At 47.9% G+C, this 24,774-nt stretch overlaps 1 protein-coding gene across 1 annotated transcript in view; it reads right to left on the bottom strand.

Moving 5' to 3' along the window:
- The window catches only part of LOC144821564 (dedicator of cytokinesis protein 2-like), a 3,201,295-nt gene that overhangs the window by 2,790,493 nt on the left and 386,028 nt on the right, over positions 1-24,774 (bottom strand). The window contains exons 7-8 of the mRNA XM_078678750.1: positions 18,948-19,083; positions 13,362-13,516 (exon numbers count right to left, since the gene is read on the bottom strand). Of these exons, the coding sequence (XP_078534876.1) occupies positions 13,362-13,516; positions 18,948-19,083 (291 nt within the window). The remainder of the gene's footprint in view (positions 1-13,361; positions 13,517-18,947; positions 19,084-24,774) is intronic.

Below are 24,774 nucleotides of genomic sequence, written 5' to 3'. Positions count from 1 at the left end.
AGATTAAAGGAATTCATAATCTCCAAAATAGCTTCTGTATCTTTATCCTCCTTACAGTCTAAGTGGAAATTAAAATCTCCAAGTACTGTATACTCATTCTTACATGCTCCCCCCTCCACTAGTGAATGATCTGATTGGAGAAACGTATGTCTAGTACCTGGAGGGCGGTAGATAAGAAGGGCATTCGGAGAATAACTATTAGTTATGTCAATCTTAAAAGATAATAGTTCGCCGTCTGCATGTGGTAAGGGGTCAATTTTAATTTTATACTCGTTTCTATAGATTATCCCCAAACCGCCTCCCCTATTTCCCCCTCTGTATACTCTCATCATTGAGTACCCTTGAGGAGTAGTAAGCAGTAAATCGGGACTGGGATGGACATTAGCCCAAGTTTTAGTAATAAAAAGAACATCAAGACGTTTGTTCATGATGAGCTCTGCTACTTCAAAGGGATGCTTCTGCAAAGACCTTGCATTGACTAAAGCCAGTTGATATTTGCTGCTGGGAGGAAGATTAATACTTTTGCTATCAACCATTTGGCAGTTGGGGAGCGATTCAAGATTAGTAGTCTTGAAGCCACACTTATGGCGTAGTAGGCTGAGGGAATCCTAGGTCATATCCATTAAAGGGCAAACTCTATTGGATTTGTTAAAAGATAGAAGGGACCCACCTGACCACTTTATCCTCTCTACGGTAGTCTGTCAAAATCGGGCCGCATCTCCGGTGCACGGCGCGATCTTGGCGTCGACGGGCGCAGATGGGCTTGCCTTCGGCGCGCCAATGGCGCGCCCGCTGCGCGCCCTGTCCAGCTTGAATATTTATGGCTGGCCGACGCGATATGTGCTACAATCCAAGCGTTTCCGTCGGAAGTCAGGTGGTCAGACTGGGAAAGAGGGTGTGTTCGCTTCCCTCCGCTCAATCGGCACTGCCGTGGCGGACCAGGGAAGCGAAGGTAAAGGACAACAACTAACAGCACAGTAAGTAGAAAGCTCCTGTGAACAGTGGTGTAGAGGTCGTCTTAAAACAAATAAATCATATAAATCAAGATGTGGCCAAATTTTAAAAGCAGTTTCTAAAATACCCGCATTACAATGTGCCCAAACAATTTAAAAGCAGTTCGAAAAGCCCTCAAATGCACTAGCGATATGCCCACAAATGCGTTAAAAAACGCATTTGTTTGGTTGGAGGTTATTATTATTATTATTATTGAGACTTGTATAGCGCGTGGTTACCCTTGGGCATCCCAGCGCTCGTCCAGCGTACAAACCATAGCAAAGAAAGCGTTCCCCTCCCCTTATGCCAGGCTGCGCATCCTGTCCAGCGTGAGCTTTTATGGCTGGCCGACGCGATGCGTGCAAGTTCTTTCCTTGCGATAGTTCCTAGTGTAATGTTGTTGTCGCAAGTCATATAAAAGTCCCAACGTCACACTCCAAATCTTACCAATGTAAAGAAGTAGTACCTGTACTAGGAACATGTCAGGTGCCATCAAACCTTTTCCAGAGTTTCATGTCCTTATTTTGTAGTTTTATATAGCATGGACACGACCTATAGGTACTTAAGTGCTTTACATGAGAACCAGTTATGTTACAGGTGAACTGACCTGACCTGGTCAGTCCAGTCGCTCCTCCTGCCGCGTGGCCACCTCAAGTGTGCCCGTTCTCCTCCCGCTGCCGCCGCCGCCGCTGCCGAGTCAAGACTGCCCCAGTCTTGGTTTGGCCCCTGTCCCTGACTGTCCCTGTGCCTGCTTGTTTTTCTCGTTGTAAGCTGTATTATTTTGCTGCCGTTTTCTCGTTTTTCTCGTGTTTGCCCTGTATGTTTTTGTCCCATTGTCCATCGTTGTTCCCTGCCCCACCCGCTCCCTGCCGCTGCTCCCCCGCGGCCCCACCCCCGCTCCCTCCAGCATCTCCGCACGCTCCCCCCCACTCTCCACCCCACCTCCCAGCTGCTCCTCCCTCCCACAAAGGTACATAAGGAGAGGCTCACGGGGCAAGGAGCTGTGACCTGTCCTGACCTGGTCAGTCCGGTCGCTCCTCCTGCCGGGTGGCCACCTCGAGTGTGCCCGTTCTCCTCCCGCTGCCGCCGCCGCTGCCGAGTCAAGACTGCCCCTGTCTTGGTTTGGCCCCTGTCCCTGACTGTCCCTGTGCCTGCTTGTTTTTCTCGTTGTAAGCTGTATTATTTTGCTGCCGTTTTCTCGTTTTTCTCGTGTTTGCCCTGTAAGTTTTTGTCCCATTGTCCATCGTTGTTCCCTGCCCCACCCCACTCCCTGCCGCTGCACCCCCGCGGCCCCACCCCCGCTCCCTCCAGCATCTCCGCACGCTCCCCCCCACTTGCCACCCGGCTCCCGCCTCCCAGCTGCTCCTCCCTCCCACAAAGGTACATAAGGAGAGGCTCATGGGGCAAGGAGCTGTGACCTGGCCTGACCTGGTCAGTCCGGTCGCTCCTCCTGCCGCGTGGCCACCTCGAGTGTGCCCGTTCTCCTCCCGCTGCCACCGTCGCTGCCGAGTCAAGACTGCCCCTGTCTTGGTTTGGCCCCAGTCCCTGACTGACCCTGTGCCTGCTTGTTTTTCTCTTTGTAAGCTGTATTATTTTGCTGCCGTTTTCTCATTTTTCAAGTGTTTGCCCTGTAAGTTTTTGTCCCATTGTCCATCGTTGTTTCCTGCCCCACCCCGCTCCCTGCCGCTGCTCCCCCGCGGCCCCACACCCGCTCCCTCCAGCATCTCCGCACGCTCCCCCCCACTCGCCACCCCGCTCCCGCCTCCCAGCTGCTACTCCCTCGCCCCGCCCCCCCACTATCCATTTATGGCAGAGGGCATGCGTACGCACAGCGTCGACGCGCAGCGGCGACGCGCAGCGGGCGCGCCGATTGTGCGCCGAAGGCGCGCCAAAGGTAAGCCCGTCTGCGCCCGTCCGCGACTGGACGGCGCCCAGCGCCAGATCCCCTGGCCCCCGCAGATGCCAGCCCACCCGCCGGACCTACGACGCAGCCACCCTCAACGCACTCAACACCGGGCAGACCCCTGGCTGCCACCGAGCCACCCCAGGACGCACCCACGGACCCTTCACCTGCCAATCCTGCAAGTTCTCCTGCATCCCGACCTGCACCGCACCCGCCAAGCCGAGCACCAGCAGCAACCACCTGAAGTGCATCCTGCTCAACACCCGCTCCGTCCACAGACACGCCGTCGAACTCTGGAACCTCCTCGACTCCACATCCCTAGACGTCGCCTTCCTCACGGAAACCTGGATGAACGCCTCCTCAGCACCCGACATCGCCATCGCCATCCTGGACGTATACAAGATCACCCGGAGGGACCGCGTCAACCAGACCGGAGGAGGCATCGCCATCGTCCACAAGAACACCATCCGCATAACGACCAACCCCGACGACACCTTCACCGCCGCCGAACACCTGCACTTCCAGATACACGCCGACCCCAAGACCACCCTCAGAAGCACCCTCATCTACAGACCCCCGGGACCACGCACACAATTCAGCGAAGACATCGCCGACTTCATCAGCCCGCACGCCCTCCCCTCCGCTGACTACATCCTCCATGGGGACCTCAACTTCCACCTAGAGAACAACAACGACCGCAACACCACCACCCTGCTGGACAACCTCGCCAACCTCGGACTCAAGCAACTGGTGACCACCCCCACCCACTACTCACTTGTGGTGTCCCCCAGGGTTCTTCTCTTTCTCCCTTATTGTTTAACCTTTATATTTTTCCTCTAATCCTTGCACTTCAGCAGCTGGAGGTCACCGTGTACAATTACGCGGATGACCTCCAGCTCATCTTCAATCTTTCCTCCTCACCCCTCTCTATCTTAAACTTCCAATCTATTATGATTTTCATCAGGGACTGGATGAACCACAACCATCTCAAACTGAACCCGGGTAAAACCGAGTTGGTTCTCACTGGTGGTTCTTCCAGTCCCTGGAATTCTCTTTTCTGGCCTTCCTCTTTTGGTACTTCCCCCACTCCTTCTTCCACAGTCAAAACCCTGGGTGTCAAAATGAATAACCAACTCACTCTACACTCACAAATCAGTTCAGTTGTTTCCTCCTGTTTTCTCACTCTTCGAACCATTCGCACTGTCTCCCGTTTCTTTTCCCCCCAAGCACTTAAGTTGATCATGTCCGCACTGGTGATTTCGCGGCTGGATTATGCCAATGCCATATACATCGGCATCCCTGCATACAGCCTGCGGAAGCTCCAGATGATCCAGAACCAAGCGGCCCGGTTGGTGTATGGTCTCCCCCGCTTTCACCATTCCACACCCCTCCTAAAGGAGCTTCATTGGCTCCCTGTTAAGGAACGCTCCCTTTTCAAAACCGGCTGTATGGTTTTTCAGGCTCGCCAGGGCACTGCCCCCGCTTTTATCTCCGCTCTGATCCACGATTATGTCCCGATCAGAGAGCTTCGCTCCTCCTCTAAATCCCTTTTGCAAATTCCACGTTTTAAGCGTAAAAAGTGGGGTGGAGCCAATTTTTCAACTTTGGCTCCCACTTTTTGGAACTCCCTCCCTGATCACCTACGCTTGGCCACACAATATGTATCCTTCCGTAAAGATTTAAAAACGTTTCTGTTTCGACAGGCTTTTCCTTCGTAACCTGCCCATTTTCCTTTGCGCCTGGTTACTCTGCCCTCAGCTGCTGGACCCACTACTATAGCGCCAAGAAACCGTATGGTGAACGCTGCGCTCTACAAATGTTTTAAATTCCAAATTCCAATTCCACTACGCCGGCCACACGCTTGACCCCGTCTTCTCCTCCAGCAAGGACATCTCCTTCAGGCATGCCACCAGACTCCACTGGACAGACCACAGCTGCGTCCACTTCAGCTTCAGAAGGACCACGCTCCACCACCACCCGCAACAGGTTCCCCGCAGAAGCTGGAACAAGATCACAGCCGACCAGCTCGCCACATCCCTGAGCCAGAACCCTCCGGCCAGCTCAGCGAACCCCAACCAAGCCGCCAACAACCTCACAAGGTGGATCAGCAACTGCGCAGACGACCTCGCTCCACTGAAGACCCCCACCGTCAGACCCGGCAACAAGAAAGCATCCTGGTTCACCGACGAACTTAAGAGCTCTAAGAAGAACTGCCGAGCCCTCGAGAAAGCCTGGCGCAGAGACCCGACACCAGACAACATGACCACCCTCAAGCTCGCCACTCGAAAACACCACCAGCTGATCCACACCACCAAGAAAACCGCATTCAAGGAACGACTAGACAACAACACCCACAACAGCAAGGAACTCTTCAACATCGTCAAAGAGCTCTCGAACCCTATTTCCGGAAACAACGACATCACCCCATTGCAAGACCTCTGCAACTCGCTCGCCTCGTTCTTCCACAGCAAGATCGCAGATATACACAACAGTTTCAGCACACAGCCGACGCACCCTACGACCACACCAACACCCCCACCACCACCCTCCGCGCCTGGACCCCGATCAACACCGAAGACACCATCCGCACAATGAACTCCATCCACTCTGGATCACCAACCGACCCCTGCCCTCACCACGTCTTCAACAAGGCCGACTCCATCATCGCACCCCATCTCCGGGACATCATCAACACCTCCTTCGACACCGCCACCTTCCCAGAGAGCTGGAAGCACGCCGAACTCAGTGCCCTACTGAAGAAACCATCAGCGGACCCCACCGACCTCAAAAACTACCACCCCATCTCGCTCCTTCCTTTTCCTGCCAAAGTCATCGAGAAGACCGTCAACAGATGGCTGGCCACCTTCCTCGAGACGAATGGATCCCTCGACGACTCGCAGTCCGGTGTCAGAGCCAACCACAGCACCGAGACCGCCCTCATCGCAGCCACAGACGACATCCGAGCCCTGCTCGACAACGGGGAAACAGCGGCACTCATCCTCCTGGACCTCTCCGCGGCATTCGACACGGTCTGCCACCGCACCCTAGTGCAGCTCCTCAGCAACATCGGAATCCAGGAGAAGGCACTGGAGTGGATCATCTCCTTCCTGGCCGGAAGAACCCAGAGAGTCCGCCTCCCCCCGTTCAGATCAGAGGCCACCGAAGTCATCTGCGGCGTACCACAAGGATCATCGCTCAGCCCCACGCTGTTCAACATCTATAAGAGCCCCCTCGCGGGCATCGCACGCCAACACAACCTCAACATCATCTCCTACGCCGACGACACCCAGCTGATCCTCTCCCTCACCAACGACCCAGCAACCGCCAGAACCAACCTACACAAAGGGATGAAAGACGTAGCCGAGTGGATGATGAACAGCCACCTGAAACTGAACTCAGATAAGACGGAAGTCCTCATCCTGGGATCATCACCCTCCGCCTGGGACGACTCCTGGTGGCCCCCTGCCCTGGGCAGCGCACCCAAACCAACGGACCATGCACGCAACCTGGGCTTCATCCTGGACTCCTCCCTCTCGATGACCAGACAAGTCAACGCCGTCTCCTCGTCATGCTTCAACATCCTGCGCATGCTACGGAAGATCTTCCGGTGGATCCCCACCGAAACCAGGAACACGGTCACCCAGGCGCTCGTCACCAGCCGACTGGACTACGGGAACTCCCTCTACGCCGGAACCACAGCCAAACTTCAGAAAAGACTCCAGCGCATTCAGAACGCCTCAGCACGACTCATCCTGGACATCCCCCGACACAGCCACATCTCCGGACACCTGAGAGACCTGCACTGGCTCCCCGTCAGCAAGAGAATCACGTTCCGACTCCTCACCCACGCACACAAATCTCTCCACAACCAAGGCCCCAGATACCTCAACGACCGCCTGACCTTCCACACTCCAACCCGCCAGCTACGATCGACCAGCCACGCCCTCGCCGCCGTTCCCCGCATCCAAAGAGCCACAACGGGAGGAAGATCCTTCTCCCACCTGGCGGCCAAGACGTGGAACTCCCTCCCCATCCACCTCCGCCTGACCCAAGACCACCTCTCCTTCAGGAAGCAACTCAAGACCTGGCTGTTCGAGCAGTAGCGGACCCCGCCCCCCCCCCAAGCGCCTTGAGACCCTCCGGGTGAGTAGCGCGCTATACAAATGCCCTGATTGATTGATTACACAAGTGTGCATTCATTTCTTTTGGGCCCGGGGAGATTAAGCAAATCATGGGATGTTGACCCTACACAGAGACTCAAACCTGGTTTCCTAGATCAAAATTCAGCAGCTTTAGTCAAATGGCACATCTAACAGCTTTACCCATGTTCCTCCCAGTTCATCAGTAGCCTGAAATTCAAATGAAAACCACTGCCACACCCACCCATGACCACAGCCTGCCACAGAAATGGCAAACATAACAAGATGATGGACGGAGTGCTGTAACTTAGCAACTACTCACGTCCAGTCACAGATCTCGGTTTAATCCATTGTTCTTTTGCTCACTTTACCACCCCAGTTTGGACCCAGCCATATGCAAATCAGTCTTGACCCTACTCCTCGTGGGAACAGTACAGCCCGAACTGCCAGGACAGGACCTCCCTGGACCAGTAAAAAGCAACCTTGGAATGGTTTTCGGGTACTACCCCATATCAGCCAGGCTAGCTTGAATCCAATGGCACAGCATGCAAGTGTCCCAACTCTGGGCACACCCTTGGCCACTTAGGGCAAACATAGAAAACACAACAAGGTGATGGATGGAGTGCTGAATCTTTTCAACCACTTAACCTCAGTCACTGATCTGGGTCTAATCCATTATTCTTCTGCTCACAATGCCACCCAGCTTGGACCTAGCCATATTCAAATCAGTCTTGACCCTGCTCCTCATGGGAACAGGCCAGTCCTAACTACCAGACCAGGCACTCCCTGGACCTGAAACAAGCATCCTGGGACCTGTTTCGGGGTATTACCCCTCCTCAGCCTGGCCAGCTTGAATCTAAGGGTGGGCGGACATTTCCGTTCCGCCCACGGAATGGGTGGAAATTTGCACTTTCCGCCTTCCGCAAAGAAGGCGGAAAAACGGGGCAAATTTCCACCCATTCGCGGGCGGAACGGAAGTTGGCCGCCCGCCCACCTCCCGCCTCGCGCCCGCCTCTCGCAATTAAATTAAAAGGCAAAATAATAACTTTAAAGTAAACTTACCTTATTGCGCCGCAATCTTCTCAATCTCTTCTTCATCTTTGGAAACTGTGCATGCGCGGGAGCCTGCGCATGCGCATTCCTGGCCAGGAGGCGGGAGGCGGGCGGGCGGCCTCGCTAAACGGAAATATCACGGAGAGGCACGGAGATTGCTTCAATCTTTGTGCCTCTCCGCGATAGTCCCTTCCACGACTTCCGCCCACCCCTACTTGAATCCATAGGCACAGCGAGTAAGGGACCCACGTCTGGGCATACCCTTAGCCACTTAGGGCAAACAAAGCAAACACAACAAGATAATGGACGGAGCGCTGAACTTTTCAGACACTCACCCGAGTCACAGATATGGGTTCAATCAATCATCGTTCTTTTGTTCACTATGCCACCCCAGTTCTGCTGACGTCCACCAAACACCACTGTGATACATCAAGCTTTCATTCCTTCTCCTGAACTGCATACATTGCTACAAGCTCAAGGACAGACAGTAGGAATTTTGTTTTGACTAGCTGTTCATGTTCAGCTTTTTTTTTTATTCTGAAGGCATGCTTTTTGTCATGCTTCTCCCTGTGTTTAGCACTCCCAGAGAACATGGACCAATTACAATATCCCTCCACTGCTTCCATTTTTGGATCTGTTTCAGGAACTACTTTTTCCTTGTTAAAGAGCAATTAACATGAGCCCTCATGTTTTCACTCACTGCTCCAAGCTCCTCTATAAACAAGCCTGTAAAGCTTGTTCTTTTATCGTCACATGTTTAGCTATTTTACACATGATTGGTGCATGTCAACACCCAGGTCTGGCATCCTTATGATACATTTGTAAATCTGAGTACCCATGATTGACTTAAAAAACAAGTGGCTAAATCACACTTCCATCACTTCAATTTTTATTTGGGTGCTTGTTTACAAACAAAATCAAGCGATGGATGCAAAGCTTTTGTTTAAGCACATGTTGTAAAAGTAATACATGAAAAATGTAATGTTGCACCAGCAAATCAAAGTTAAATACTGTCAACATACTGGGTTTATTTTTTATTTTGAATTGCCGGTGCAATATTTTTTTAAAATTCCGAGTGCATGTGATATAATTGCAAAATATACGCTTAAACAAAGAACTTTTAATCATGTCTGTAAACAGGCCTGTAAATCTTGTCCTTATCTTGTAAGATTTGCTGTGCATTAAAAGACCAAGGTCAAATACAAGGCGGCTGATTCACAGAACTAATCTGAGATAAAATCCTAAACTTACAACTTTTGGTATTCACAGTAGGCAGTTTGTAGTAGTAAAGTTACGAATCCGAACTTTACTACTACTAAATACCTTCTGTGAGTACTAAAAAGCAGTAAGTCTCCGGGCTCCTAGAGGGATAGAGTTCCAGAGCTTCGGGGCCAGATACCTGAAGGAGCGGCCACCAACTCCGGAGGAGTAGAGTTGGTGGCCGCTCCTTCAGGTATCTGGCCCCGGAACTCTGGAACTCTATCCCTCTAGGAGCCCGGTCCATCTCTAACCATTTGCTATTTCGTAAACAGATCAAAACCTGGCTGTTCTCCTCTATCTAACTCTCTTTTGCTGCTGTGTTGTCGTGCCCTCTGGTATGTTCACAAGCGCTGGGACGCCCCGTTGCTGGGGTAGCCATGCGCTATAGAAGCAGATTTAACATAACATAACATAACATAAGTTCAGGATTTTATCCCAGTTTAGTAGTAGTAAAGTTAGGAGTCCTAACTTTACTATTACTAAATGCTTTCCCTGAATACCAAAAGTAGTAAGTTTAGGATTTTATCTCAGATTAGTTCTGTGAATTGGCCCCAGATGTTGTCTTCCGAAGGAAGCGGTTTAGCTATTTTATACATGATTGGTCTACGTCAACACTCAGTTATGGCATCAGTGTGGTATACTTGTAATTCTGAATGCCTTTGCTTGACTTTCAAAACACGTGGCTGAATCACACTTCTATCACTTCAATTTAAAGACTTTATTTGAGTGCGTGAGTACAAACCAAATCAAGCGAAGCAAAGCTTTGTTTAAGCACGTTGTAAAAGTAATTCACACGCATTCATAATTAAATGTAATGTTGCACCAGCAAATACAAATTTAAATACCTTCAACATACTGCATTTATATTTTATTTTGATTTGCCGGTGCAACATTACTTTTAATTCTGAGTTCATCTGATTTAATTGCAAAACATAGGCTAAACAAAGGCTTTTAACCCCCTGTCTGCGGACGGAATTCTATGCCTGTGCGGCACATTCCGATCGCGGGCGTGGTCATGACGGCTCCCGGCCGTCATCAGCACACGCCCACCGTAACTGATGACGACCAGGAGCCGTCATCAGCACCGAAGGGGTTAATTGCATGATTTTCTTTGTAAATACATACCTAAATAAACCCTTTCCATTGCAGTGATATATGCGTGATTTAAGCGTGTGTTTTGGGCGCAATCATAAATAAAAATGTTTCACCAGCAAATCAGAGTACAACTAAATGCAATGATTTCCCAGAGCAATATTACATTTAATTCTGTTGTACTTTCAAAATACTTGCTTAAGAAAAGGCTTTCCTTTGGTTTTATATTTCAGGTTTCAGACATACACTCACATAAAGCCTCTATGAAATACACAGACGATCGAGATCATATTGACATCTCCCCTTGACGTATTATTTTATCATGGTTTTGTGCTTGATTTTCATTTGTCACATCCATCAAATTAAAGGCTGACCATTGCATGGAAACAGCAGTGACTACATTATTAGCTTTTATTAATCTCTTTCACATGATGGAACAAGAAATATATAGTGTAAGCAAACATACTCTGTAGGAACATATACATTGATGGAGAAGTGTGGCTCAGGGGTTAGAGGCGGCAGACCCGGAATCTGAGATCGGTCCTGGACCAGGGTTCAATTCCCCGCCCCGGCGGGTCTTGGGCTAAAAATTCCACGGACTCGATAATTCTCACCCCGGTGCCTCCTCGACTCACGGGTTCACACTCTGCGACTCTGGGCAACAGCTTGCTTAATCTCCACAACGGCCCCTCGCGGCGGGATGCCTGACTTTCACCTTGTGGATACCCTGCTATCTCACAGGGGAATATCAGGAAGGGTTCCCTAAGCAAGCGCCGGGACACCTGCTTTGCGGGTAGCTGTGCGCTATATAAGCTCAACTACATTTACATTTACATTGTTCCATGCATGTAGGGAGACCACAATCACAAAAAGCAATTGCGTACATTATGGCAACTAATGTAAATAACATTGTTATTACACAATGCCATTTGTAAGCAGAAAACTGCTGTGGAGATGTTTCTTCTTGATGTACATGCTTGTCTGCTGTGCTGCTTTCAGTTCTCGGGCCCCCGGAGAGGCAAGTGCCCATTACACTCGCTACTGGTGACACTGCGAGGAGGCCAGGACCCACCTGCCATTGAGTGTGCATGGCCACGCTGATGTGCCATTAGCATTGACAATGCATTGACAACGCCTATAGACATTAACACCTACAGCGGTCAGTTTGCCGAGACCGTTTGGCTTTGCCAATGCTTGTTTGTGGTTTAAGTTCAAGCTAGTTCATCTACTAAGGGCCATATGAATGAAGCTCAAATGGGTTCGTAAACGCCGAAATTCGCAGAATTTCTGCATTTGCGAACTCATTTTCGCTAAATGGTATGTATGTAGCAAATTTGAGTGCAAAATAAGGAATCACAAATTAGCGATTACTTATTTTGCGATTGCATTTAAGGAATCGCACATTTTGCGATTCCTTAAATGCAATGTATGAAGCACCCAAGTAGTGCGATTTCTCATTAAGAAATCGGAAATTACCACCAACTTGAAATTGGTGGTAATTTGCGATTTCTTTCACAAAAGCACTTTTTTGCATTTGTGAAGGTGCCTTAGGGCATGTATGTGCGCCATACGCACACACATGTGATTTTCAGGGGTGCATCACGGTGTCCTTATGACACCCTTGCACCCTTGAAATTATTCTCAATTTGCGATTCTCAGATTGCGAATCGCAAATTGAGAATAACTTCACCTTCATTCCTATGGGCCTCCTGGCCCATAGAAATGAATGGGAAATATTCCTTAATTGTGATTCGCAATTTGCTAATCGCATTTAAGGAATTTTAAGAAATCGCAAAAAAAATGCAATTTTCTACATACATACCAATTTGCAAATCTCAAAAAGCAATTTCTAAAATATCGCTATTTGAGATTCGCAAATCTCGATGTTGATACATCTGCCCCTAAATTTGCTCAATTTTTTTGATAAGCTGCACCAGATGACCATCTCTTATTTAATTAAAATGTCACAGTGGATTAACCTATGTATGAAGTATTACTTATGTTTTATCTGTCGAATCTTTAGAATTTCATTGAACTGATTTGCTGCATTCTGTCATGCCACAGAAAAGTGTACATTATTACTGTGTAAGAATCCAGAATACTTACCTGTAATAAAACCTCTGACAAACTCCTTATCTTCAGGGTTAATCAGAACACCCTTCTCTTCAAGCAACACCTCACCCACATGGAAAACCTCTGGATGAGGGACCTCAGCTAGTAATGCCTTCTTGCCCTCAGTTACCCCATACTGCCTACCCTTCAGTACTCTACCCTGTACCCACTGCCCCTCTGTACATCACTCTGCTGCTGTGTAACTTGGTTTGCACTCTGTCAATCTCCATGCATGCATACCTAAAGGGATGATTGATGGCAGGTATTTGTAGGGATGTATGTCATTACAACACATGCTTTCACAACGCATGCCTTTACCACGCAAGTTTTACAACGCAAGTCGTTACAACGACTTGCGTTGGGGGGTGCTGGATAGTGAGTAGTTTAATCTACTATTCCAACTCCAGTCCCCGTGGATAGTAGGGAATGTGTTGGATAGTAAATTAAACTATTCCCTTTCCTAGAGCGCCCCCCAGCGCAAGTCGTTGTGATGACTTGCTTTGTAATAGTTGTGTGGTAATGGTATGTCGTTGTAATAGTTGCGTTGTAATGGTTGTTCACCATTTGTAGGTGTGGAGTAATCTTGGTGTAAGAACAAAGATGATGCTGCCAGCTCTGGGGTCTTGTATAAGACATGAACCCCATGGCCTTAGTAGCTCTTCTTGCGTCTGTTACATGTAGAGTTTTTTTGTTTTTTTAGCAAGATAGGAAAGCAGGAAGGAACATTGAGGTACAAAGAGTTGCATGCTTCTCAGTCCATCATATTGCCAGCCCAGAAAGCTGCTCTTTGCTGAGAACCACCTCCTTACCTGATCATCTTCTGCTTGTTGGGGTCGTAGAGGGCCATCAAGAGCTCCGCCTCCTCGCCAATTTTGCAGACGAAGTTTCTGACGCATAGGTAAATGCTGTGTGAAGGGGACATTGCGAAGCGATTCATCTGGTAGAATTCACTCTGCTTGTTACACTAAGTACAGGAGAGAAAAAGATAGGAAAAATTGGAGATTTTATCTCTGAGATTGCATGTTTCGCTCTGCGCCGAAGGTGCTCGTTATCAGCTTTTATCGCCACAAAGCGCCTCACCGACACATATCACAAAGACATATGCGAGTTGTTACAGACTTAATATGCACCTTCTCTGCACTTATCACAAAATGGATCCAATCTGTCTCATTCTTAAGATCTCCTCTGGATACGGCCAACGGATGTCCAAGATTGTCTACGCGGATAGCTCATACAAGATACAGCAGGATATGCGCCGGGAAACCCTCAGGGTAGCTGTTGCGCCATACAAATGTAGTAAATAAAATAAATAAATAATAAATAAATATATAAGTGCACAGCAGTATACCATGCACTCCACATGAGGACATGCGTCACATGCTTTGTCTTAGGGAAAACAATAGCCATATGTATCCACCTATTCACCAGGGATAAAAATGTGTTTTCTGGGTTCCAGTAATGAAGGGTGCATGCGGATAATAGGGTCCAGTTATGAAGGGTGCACACCAATATTTGCTGATGGCTAATTTGCATCTCCAAGCCTAACTGTGGAAGTGCACAAAAAGTATAAATTTACCAAATACGTTTTGTTAAGTGACATACAGGTACATGCATCATTGTTGCCGTTTGCGATTCCTTAATTGCGAAAATTAAGAAATCGCAATTAAGGAATCGCAAACGGCAATGCATCAAAAAATCGCACTTTTTTTAGCGATTCCTTATTATTCCTTAATTGCGATTCACAATTTGCGAATCGCAATTAAGGAATCCCTTCCCATTGATTCCTATGGGCCAAAAGGCCCATAGGAATGAATGGGAAGACAATCTCAATTTGCGATTCGCAATTAGCTAATCGCAAATTGAGATTGCGATTTCAAGGGTGCAGGGGTGTCCAAAGGACACCCTGTTGCACCCCTGAAATCAATCTATGCACATATGTTGTGCACACACATGCCCTAAGGGCATGTGTGTGCACAACATGACAGTTTGAAAAAAGCACAAAAATGCATTTTTTTAGATTTTTCGCAAATTACCATGAGGTCCTACCTCATGGTAATTTTTTCCCTCCTAATTGCGAATTCGCAATTTTGAAAGATGTCATGCATTGCATTTAAGGAATCGCAAATTGCGATTCCTTAAATGCAATCGCATTTTTTGAAATCGCACAAAATAGCGATTTCTTGTATTTTTGTTTGATGCATCCCAACTAGTGATTTAGGAATCGCAAACGGCCGATTTTTGCGATTCGCACTGTTTACGATTCCTAAATCGCTTGATGCATGTGGCTGTTTGTGTTTTTTCTTGGGTGTGAAGTGAAACGCTTATATTTCAAATATTCAATCCAATGGGATGGGTGATAGGGCGCGGTCTACCTCAATCGTCGATTCATAAAGGGAAGCACCACCAAGACGCAGTAGCTCATTCCTGTGTCCCCACAACTGAGGTTGGTGTTTGTGAATCCACAGGGATTACAAGAATTAGTCCTGACGCCTGTGTGACTACAAGGATGCTCAACTCTAAGAGACCTCTAGCTGAGGTCTTTGTTTGTGCCATACAACCTCTATATTCATTCATTCATTCATTCATTCATAGTGCAAGAATGGTCAACCCACCACTCTCAGAGTTAATGAACATCAATTACACATGTCGATTTAACCCCTTCGGTGCTGATGACGGCCCCCGTCCGTCAAGCACTGCGGTGGGCGTGTGCTGATGAAGGCTGGGGGCCGTCATGAACCCGCCCACTTAGAAAAACGCTGCACTGGCACAGAATCGTGGCCGCGCCCAAGGGGTTAACACTTCATATATATACCGTTTGTGAATCAAAAGAGAACATTGAGAAGACACAATAGACTCGGGTCAGGGTGCGCGTGGGTACACTATGGACAGGTCATGCTACACTGACTGTTACAAGTGCTAGAAGTACTAGTGAAAATAGAGGTGGAGTGAGCAGTAGTGCTTATTGCAGATGGTCATTCTATTACTAAAGAAAGCAGAACTAGGTTCTGTACTGTTAGCACTACTAGTAGATTAATTTGAACACTACTTCTAACAGAAGAAGTAGTCATAGAAGAAGTTGTAATAGAAGTTTGATGCCTAATGTTTCCGGTAGTCCAAATACCAGTGTAAGTAGTCATAGTTATATTTTGAATAGTATTCCTAGTAGTACCAGCAGTACTACTGCTAGTAGTAGTACCTGGGCTGTAGAAGCACTATATTGGTATAATTAGTGCTGCTGGAGGGGATAGCACAAAAACGGCGCTAGGAGCATTAAGTGTAGTAGTAGTAGTAGTCAATCAAGTAGATGCTTTTTGGAATGCAGAAGGGATAGTCGTTGCATAAGACTAAGTTATGGTAAGAAACTATTGCCTATGAGAAAAGTTAAGTATCTTATTTTTTTCTTTTTGTTTTCAGAGTACAGATGAATTGTGTCTCTTTGGAGATGACTCGTTGTAGTGGGGTTCTTGATGGTAATGAACGTTTTAGATGAAGCCGACTCAATGAGTTTGGTCTTCAATGCATACAGACCCTATGGAGATGACTTAATAGAGTGGAGCTCTCGATGGTAATGGACTTTTTAAATGAAGCTTACTCGATGATTTGGTAGTTGATAATTTGGGACTTAATGTAATCAGGTTCTCAATGGAAATGGACTTGAAAAATGAAGCCGACTAGATGAGTTTGGCAGTCAATGAATTTGGACTCTATGGAGATGACTCGATGTAGTGGGGCTCTCAATGGTGGTAAAGGACTTTGTAGATGAAGTCGACTCAATGAGTTTGCTCTTCGATGCTTATAGGCTCTATGGAGTAGGACTCTTAATGGTAATAGGCTTTTTAAATGAAGCTGACTCAATGATTTGGTAGTTGATGAATTGCGACTCTATAGAATTGACTCAATTTAATCAGGTTCTCAATGGTAATGGACTTTTTAAATGAAGCCGACAAGATGAGTTTGGTAGTCAATGAATTTGGACTCTATGGAGATGACTCGATGTAGTGGGGCTCTCAATGGTGGTAAAGGACTTTGTAGATGAAGTCGACTCAATGAGTTTGGTCTTCGATGCTTATAGACTCTATGGAGTGGGACTCTTAATGGTAATAGATTTTTTAAATGAAGCTGACTCAATGATTTGGTAGTTGATAAATTGGGACCTTATGGAAATTACTCAATGTAATCAAGTTCTCAATGGAAATGAACTTGATAAATGAAGCCGACTAGATGAGTTTGGTAGTCAATGAATTTGGACTCTATGGAGATGACTCGATGTAGTGGGGCTCTCAATGGTGGTAAAGGACTTTGTAGATGAAGTCGACTCAATGAGTTTGCTCTTCGATGCTTATAGGCTCTATGGAGTAGGACTCTTAATGGTAATAGGCTTTTTAAATGAAGCTGACTCAATGATTTGGTAGTTGATGAATTACGACTCTATAGAAGTGACTCAATTTAATCAGGTTCTCAATGGTAATGGACTTTTTAAATGAAGCAGACGCAATGAGTTTGTTAGGCAATGAATTGGGGCTCTATGGAGAGGAGTCGGTGTAGTGGGGCTCTCAATGCTCTCATCGCCCTCATCACAGCCACCGACGACATCAGATCCCTGCTTGACAATGGGGAAACAGCTGCCCTCATCCTCATGGACCTCTTTGCAGCATTCGACACAGTCTGCCACCGCACTCTAATACAGCGCCTCAGCAACATCAGAATCCAAGGGAAAGCACTGGAGTGGATCACCTCGTTCCTCGCCAGAAGAACCCAGAGAGTCCGCCTCCCCCCGTTCCGTTCCGCGGCCACCGAAGTCATCTGCGGCGTACCTCAAGGATCCTCGCTCAGCCCCACCCTCTTCAACGTCTACATGAGCCCCCTCGCAGCCATCGCACGCCAACACAACCTTAACATCATCTCATACGCCGACAACACCCAGCTGATCCTCTCCCTCACCAACGACCCGGTCAACGCCAGAGCCAGCCTACACGAGGGAATGAAGGACGTCGCCGAATGGATGAAGACCAGCCGCCTGAAGCTGAACACAGACAAGACGGAAGTCCTCATCCTGGGATCATCCCCCTCCGCCTGGGACGACTCCTCGTGGCCCCCTGCCCTGGGCACCACCCCCAAGCTAACGGACCACGCACGAAACCTGGTCTTCATCCTGGACTACGCCCTCGCAATGACCAGACAAGTCAAAGCCGTATTGTCATCCTGCTTCAACACCCTGCGCATGCTCCGTAAGATCTTCCGATGGAACTCGTCACCAGCCGAATGGACTACGGGAACTCCCTCTACGCGGGAACCACTGCCAAACTACAGAAAAGACTTCAACGCATACAGAACGCCTCCGCACGACTCGTCCTGGACATCCCCTGCCACAACCACATCTCCGCCCACCTGAGAGACCTGCACTGGCTCCCCGTCAGCAAGAGGATCACGTTCAGACTCCTCACCCACGCACACAAAGCTCTCCACGACCTGGGCCCCAAATTCCTCAACAACCGCCTCACTTTCTACACGCCCACCCGCCAGCTGCGATCGACCAGCCTCGCCCTCGCCACCGTACCACGCATCCGCAGAGCCACCGCCGGAGGAAGATCATTCTCCTACCTGGCGGCCAAGACATGGAACTCCCTCCCCATCCACCTTCGGCTGACCCAGGACCATCTCTCCTTCCGGAAGCAACTCAAGACCCTGCTTTTCGAGCAGTAACGGACCCCCCCCCCAGCGCCTTGAGACCCTTCCGGGTGAGAAGCGCACTTTACAAATTGTTCTGATTGATTGATTGATTGAATGCTAATGGACTTTTTAGATGAGGCTGACTAAATGAGTGTGGTCATTGATGAATTGAGACTCTGTAGAGATGGGTCCATGCAGTGTGGCTGTCAATGGTAATGGTTTTTTCAGATGACACCAACTGAATGTGTTTGGTAGTTGATGAATTGGGACTCTATGAAAAAGCATTGATCCGATGCAACTCCTCAGCCACTTATTTTAATGGTGCACTCTGATACATAGATGGAGGCACCATCATGGCTTCACAAGGTGTAATTATGATGATTCATGCAAAATGCGTCTAGAGTAGAAACACAGATGTGTAAAGATGTGCAGTGTGTGGTAGTAGCTCTAACCCTAGGAAAAATCTCAATATCGAAAACATCACCTTCGCCACCCGATGAGATTCACACAACCCGCTTCTAACATACAATTCTTCCCTCTCTGACTTGTCTGTGTTCTACTTAAGATTTAATATTGCTGTCGGACTGCACCATTTCCGACCACCTGCCAAGTGAACCTATGGACATCTCCATGAACAGAGATACATCCACAAGGGATCAGGCTTTCGAAAGAGGTCATCGGATGGTGCAAGACTGTGAACCAAGATACATAATTCCGGTACTTACGGACTCCTCGCGGATGCGCTCAGTAATCAGCTGCGTGGCCTTCTTGTGTGCCTGGAAGAGGTGGATGACGCTGGTTCTGTCCGGGTCTAGGATGTTACCGTTCTCATCTCGAACCACCAGATCGAGCTCCAGGATCCTGCGGAAAGAGCAGATCACGCTAGAGTCAGACTGTTCATCAATCAGATGGGCACTAGCAGGCAGGTGAGAAGAAGAAGCTCCTGGCTGTGTCTCTTAGCTGATGAGGGACATTGACCATCAGGTGCATCAGTACTTTATCACCAGGACTCACGCTCCCAGGCTCACTCCTAGGAACAGGAAAATTGCAATGATCATCTCACGATAGTCCTCCTACTGAGGAGAGTCCACCAGACAGACAGCTCTACCAGATAGAGGCTTTAAAAACATAGGGCCCGATGTAGGTAAATAGTATTTACCGATTCGAAAATACCGAATTTCACCGATTCTGTATTTTCGAATCGGTAAATGCTATGTAACAAATTATTCGGGAAAAATTACCGAATCTTTAGGAAGGCCCATAGGAATGAATGTCAATTACCGAATCGGTAAATACTGATTCGGTAAAAGGGGGATAACATTGAAGGGTGGCAGGGTGTCACTTTGACACCCTGTTGCACCCCTCAATTGTGTATGGGTGCACATGTGGCACACATACATGCCCTAAGGGCATGTATGTCTGCAACATGGCACTGAAGTAATTTGCATGAAAATGCTTTTTTGGGGGTTTTCGTTATTTACCACCAACTTGTAGTTGGTGGTAAATAACGAATCCTAACATGGGATAAGCACTCAGTTAAGTGCTCCCTACATAGGAATTCGGTAATTTACCGAATCGGTATTTAAGAATTCGGTAATTTACCAATTCCTTAAATTACCGATTCGGTAAATTACCGAATCCTTAATTTAGGCCCCTACATCAGCAAAGCCTATTACCGGTCGGTAACGGCCAAAATTCGGTAATTTCGGCCGTTACCGACCGGTAATAGGCTTCCTACATCTGGCCCTTAGTTCTTCTAGCTTGTATCCTGACAAGAACTACCCCCAAAAAAATTCAGTGCCAACCATGGACTAACCACACCAGACTGTCACCACCATACACCTTATCCAAGCACGTCTGTAATTGGTGCAGCCTAGGGGACATGCAACCTGCTTTACGTTTTGCAAATTATTTTTAATTGTGCAAATATCTATTTATCATCTCAAAAAGTGAATCCCAAGTGACTATGATGTGTGAGTAAGTATGTATGTAAGAGTAAATGTATGTGTAAGTAGATTTATGAATGGGTGGGAGTGGGACTTTTCTGGGAGGTTCAACATCTGGGTACTTACCCTGGGGCAAGCTGTCACTCTAACTCAGCCACCTGGCTAGAAGGCATTGGCTGCAAACAGTCGTATTAATCGATACAGGGCATGGCCACTGCCAGGAAGAAGGTGATCCGGGGGCTGGTAAAGATGAGAGAGGATCTCGAGAAGGCAGTAGACATGATCTAAGACCTTGTAGTGATGGAATGGGTTGAGCTTCGAAGGGTGAGTTTGTGTCAGGTGGAGTTCTTGTGTTGTGGACCTTGGTGATGGATTACAGACAGGGTCCCATGGCTTAGGGCCAATCACACTTTAAGTAAATAGGCTCTTGAGACCCAGGTGTGTAGCTACCACTCAACAAGTGAGTGGGGGTTCATTTTCCTTTGTTCTATGCTATATCGCGTTCATAGGAGTAGGGTTATCTGATGTTTTGGGGCAATCGCTGTCCGTCTACCTCTGAATCTGTATTCGGCTTTTCACTGCTTGCACAGAGTTTGCTTCTGCCTACACTGTGAGGTTCAGCTGAGTTTTTATTTTTTTTAAATTTTATTTAATTTTAAAGGTTTTATATAGCGCTGGCTAGACCCGGAGGTATCAGAGCGCTTTACATGAGTATCAGATCATAGTTACAGGTTACATCATCACAAAGGTTACACAGTTCTTAGAGCATGGCAACACAGTTACTTGTAAGGTCGAGATAAACAATAAGCACAAATACGTAAGGGAAAAAGCAGGCAAGGGGAGAGATTCAGGGGAGGGGGGGTTGGAGCAGGGGAAGTAGACAGATAATGAAGGCGGGAAAGAGGAGGGGAGGGTGAGAGACACAGCATGGGAAGAGGAGGGGGAGGGCAACGGGAACACAAGCCGGAAGACGAGTCAAAGCAACGTCCAAAGTCCAGTAAACTGTGATCCCAGGGGAAGTGGTATCAACAGTTTTATTCACATGTGTGCTGTATCCAAGGCTGCACCTGTCAGGGTCATAGGAAAAAAGTTCCAGGGGCAGGCTGAAGAGGATCTTCCATTGGACTGATGCTTATGGAATGCTGCAGGTGGTGGGATGGCAGAGAGGAGGGAGATGTGTTTACTCGCTGGATCCCATTTGCCATGAACACTGGAGACCATTGAAATGGTTCAACGCTTTTACAAGTCAATGGGGGAGTTATTTGTGCCTTCCGCCTTAATGGCCCATACAGGTTTAGGAGGTGGATAATTAGAGTTAGGACCACTTCATTCTTCTGAAGAAGTTGAAGTAACTGAGATCATTAGGTCATGACCTGGGATATCAGATAAAAATTGATATTTTATTTTTTCTGTCCTCTGACTTTCTGATGAACAGATCATTCCAGCTCAGGCGGAGTCAGGCGGAGTCAGGCGAGAAGCATGTTGAGTGCTGAATTGTAGAATGTTTGCTCCTGTTTAGGTTCAGAAGAACCATAAAACCTATCTGAAGATATTCAGTTCCTCCCTAACCTTGGTTCCACGCAAGAAATAAAACCAGAGAGATAATTACTAAAGAAGTCAAGTTGTTCAGAGAAGGTTTTACAGCTGTTTCAAGAACCTTTACTGCGATTTTTGCATAATTATAGTTTGCCACATTTGCCACATAATCCACCATGTGCTGCAGAATCTGCAGATTTTAACAAAAAAATAGTTTCTATCTCAAATATTTCAAAAGTTACTAAAACCACAGCAGCACGTGTTACCGCACAGTGGAACGTCTTCTGCAAAGGTTGACTGAACACTTTTCGGCTATATTTTGGTATTAAACTGGTACTAATTAAGGGCACCCAATACCCAGTCAGTGTTAACTAGAGCAAAACGTACAAAACAATGAAGGAATATTATTAAAAATTGAGCTGCATCATGCTGCGTAGTTTGCTTTTTCTAGCTGCATAATTTACTCAACACTGTCGCATAATTTGGCCCTCTCCTGCTGCACAATTCCAGAGGCCCTGCTTATAGAACTATTCTGGAGCTGACTGCTTCCCCTTCTGCTGGTGCCAAGCCGGAAGCGTTGTGCCTTAAACGATGAGCTGCCAACCTGCTGAACAGGGTTCAGCTCCTTTTTTATTGTGCAAAACAATTATACGCAATAAAGTACTCACAAATATACGGTCAATGGACTCGCACACATCTTACGAACTTCAACAGTGCATTCAGGAAGGTGTACGTGCCTGGGACTGCATTCAGTCAAGTGCACACATCAGACCCCTTAGTCTCATGGCATAAAGTGCATGCATGTACCCAACAATGAAAAGAGCACACAGCCTGATGGCTGCCTGGAATCACTGGCCCATTATTTAGAGACATTGTTACTTTCTTTCGACCCACACTCCTCGTCCGTCTGCACCACGCACCGTAATTCCTAACTTGCAAAAGACCCCATTACTTTGTTGGCAGGTTTGTGCCGTATAACACACACATACACGCAGGGCTTTAAGTGGGCCGGGTCTCACCGTGTCTGAGCCCCGGCAGGTTTTTTAAAGGGGCCTCGAAACGGGTCTCTATCGGGCTCTGTGTTGTACCCTGGCACAGCCGGTGCGTTTTTTCCCGGACTGCAGTGACAGCAGCACATCGATGTGCGCTGCTCACACTGCTCACTTGCAGAGGCGGGCCCCCGTAGGGGGCTAGGGAGCCGTCGCCTTAACATACGGCGAGCCCCGGAGGGGCAACAAGGAGGGGGAAGACGGCACCAGGAGCGCGAAGTAAACGGCGGGAAAACGGGGTCTCCCGAGTGAACAGGGGGACCCCGGAAGGTGCCGGGCGCGCCCCCACCCCCCCCCCTGTTTCTTTGCTTCCGCCGCCGCGGCCAATGGGGGGGGGGCAGGCGACATTTGAACCCCCAATGAGGGGGTTCCCTAGGCAAAGTCCTGTTTGGGGGGGGGCCTATAAGTGCGCTCCCCCCAGTGATACTCCTATGCACAGGAGCGGGGGGAGCAGCACGGCGCTAGAGAATCTTGTCCCACCCACCCACACCAAAGGATCAGCATTGTCGCAGGGCTGAAATAGGGGAAGAGCATGGCGAAGGGCTACGCTGAGAACGGTTGGTACGGAGGCCCACCGGAGAGCGGTGCGCCAGAATAGGTCCACTCACCTTCAGATGCCGCACGGCTGGGTGAGATGGCCTAAGGACAGCGGCTCTGGGATGCCTCACGGCTGGGTGACATGCGACGAAGGGAAGGGGGAATATGCAGAGACGGCGCTTGCAGCCCAGCCCCCGCCGGATGGCAGGGCACAACAAGGTCCGAAAGGTAGCGAGGCAGCCTAACTCTGGGACAACAAATATCCACCTTCCCGCGCAGAGGAAGCGCAAGGAAATCCAACCTACAGAAAAACCGCCCTAGAAGGGCTAAGAGACATTGGCAAGGAAATGTATATGACATAACATGCAAATGCAAGTAATACCTGTTTCCTTGTAACCCTTAATAAACTGCGGCCAACAAATGACCACCACGAAGAAAGGTGTAGTGGCTTTCTTGGCGGGAGGGGAAGTAAGAAATGTTATTTATAATTCACTGCCAAAGTGGGGCAGAGTGCGTAGGTTATTCTCACTAGTGGAGAAGTGACGGCATGACCTCATGCCAGGTGAGCACTTAAAGAGAGTCATTTTCTCTCTGGATTTCCCTTCTCTTTTTGAAACTCTGGAGCAGCAACATTGTCCTGGTGTCACCAGGGCTTTAAGTGGAAGCTTTTTCAATGTTATATACAAGCCATAGTTGCTGCTTATTTATCTTATGCAACTAACAACAATTGACAGAGACAATAGTCCTGACTTGTTGTAAAGTATGATGTTACTTGTTGTGTCATATATCTGGATGCAATGACGGAAACTACAAAACACAAGTCGGTGGCATACTACGCTAAGCACAGATTTTTAACTTATGTGTTTTAAGCCACGCCCTTTATTACATTGGCCACACCCCTTTGAGAAACCCCCCAGTTTTTTCATTCCACTTAAAGCCCTGCATACACGTGCTTTCATTCATACATTCATCTATCCCTCAGTGCCTCATCACAAATTAAATCATCCACTCCTGCTGTTGTCTCTTTGCTTTTCCCATTGTTTTCTCCTTGCTTCTTGACCTGTTTTTTGAGTGCGTTCTCCTTTTATTCTCCTCGTTTCTATTACTTTTTCCTTGTTTTTCACCTAATTTTGCTTTCCCTTTGTTTTCATTGTTTTCTCCTTATTTTCCCCCCAGATTTTTGAGTGCTTTCTCTTTGCCTTCCCCTCATTTTCATTTTTTTTTAAAAAGCAGTTAGCCACTCCAGCGCCTTGAGACCCTCAGGGGTGATTTGCTGCGCTTTATAAATCTTTGATTGATTGATACTGAGAGACGCACGGGTAGACCCCACCCTCATTCATCTTAAAACGCTTCTGTGCGCATCTATTCATTCTATCATAAATACATTACAGGCGCTGCTGTCTTCTATCCATTGCCTGTTCCCTTCAGACCCTCTTTCTTCTTTTTCTCCTGAGTACACTGTCCTCACACGACCATTCTCCTGT

The sequence above is a fragment of the Lissotriton helveticus genome, chromosome 2_2, assembly GCF_964261635.1.
Source record: "Lissotriton helveticus chromosome 2_2, aLisHel1.1, whole genome shotgun sequence".
Classification (NCBI taxonomy): Eukaryota; Metazoa; Chordata; class Amphibia; order Caudata; family Salamandridae; genus Lissotriton; species Lissotriton helveticus.
This window is presented reverse-complemented; position numbering and strand designations above follow the sequence as displayed.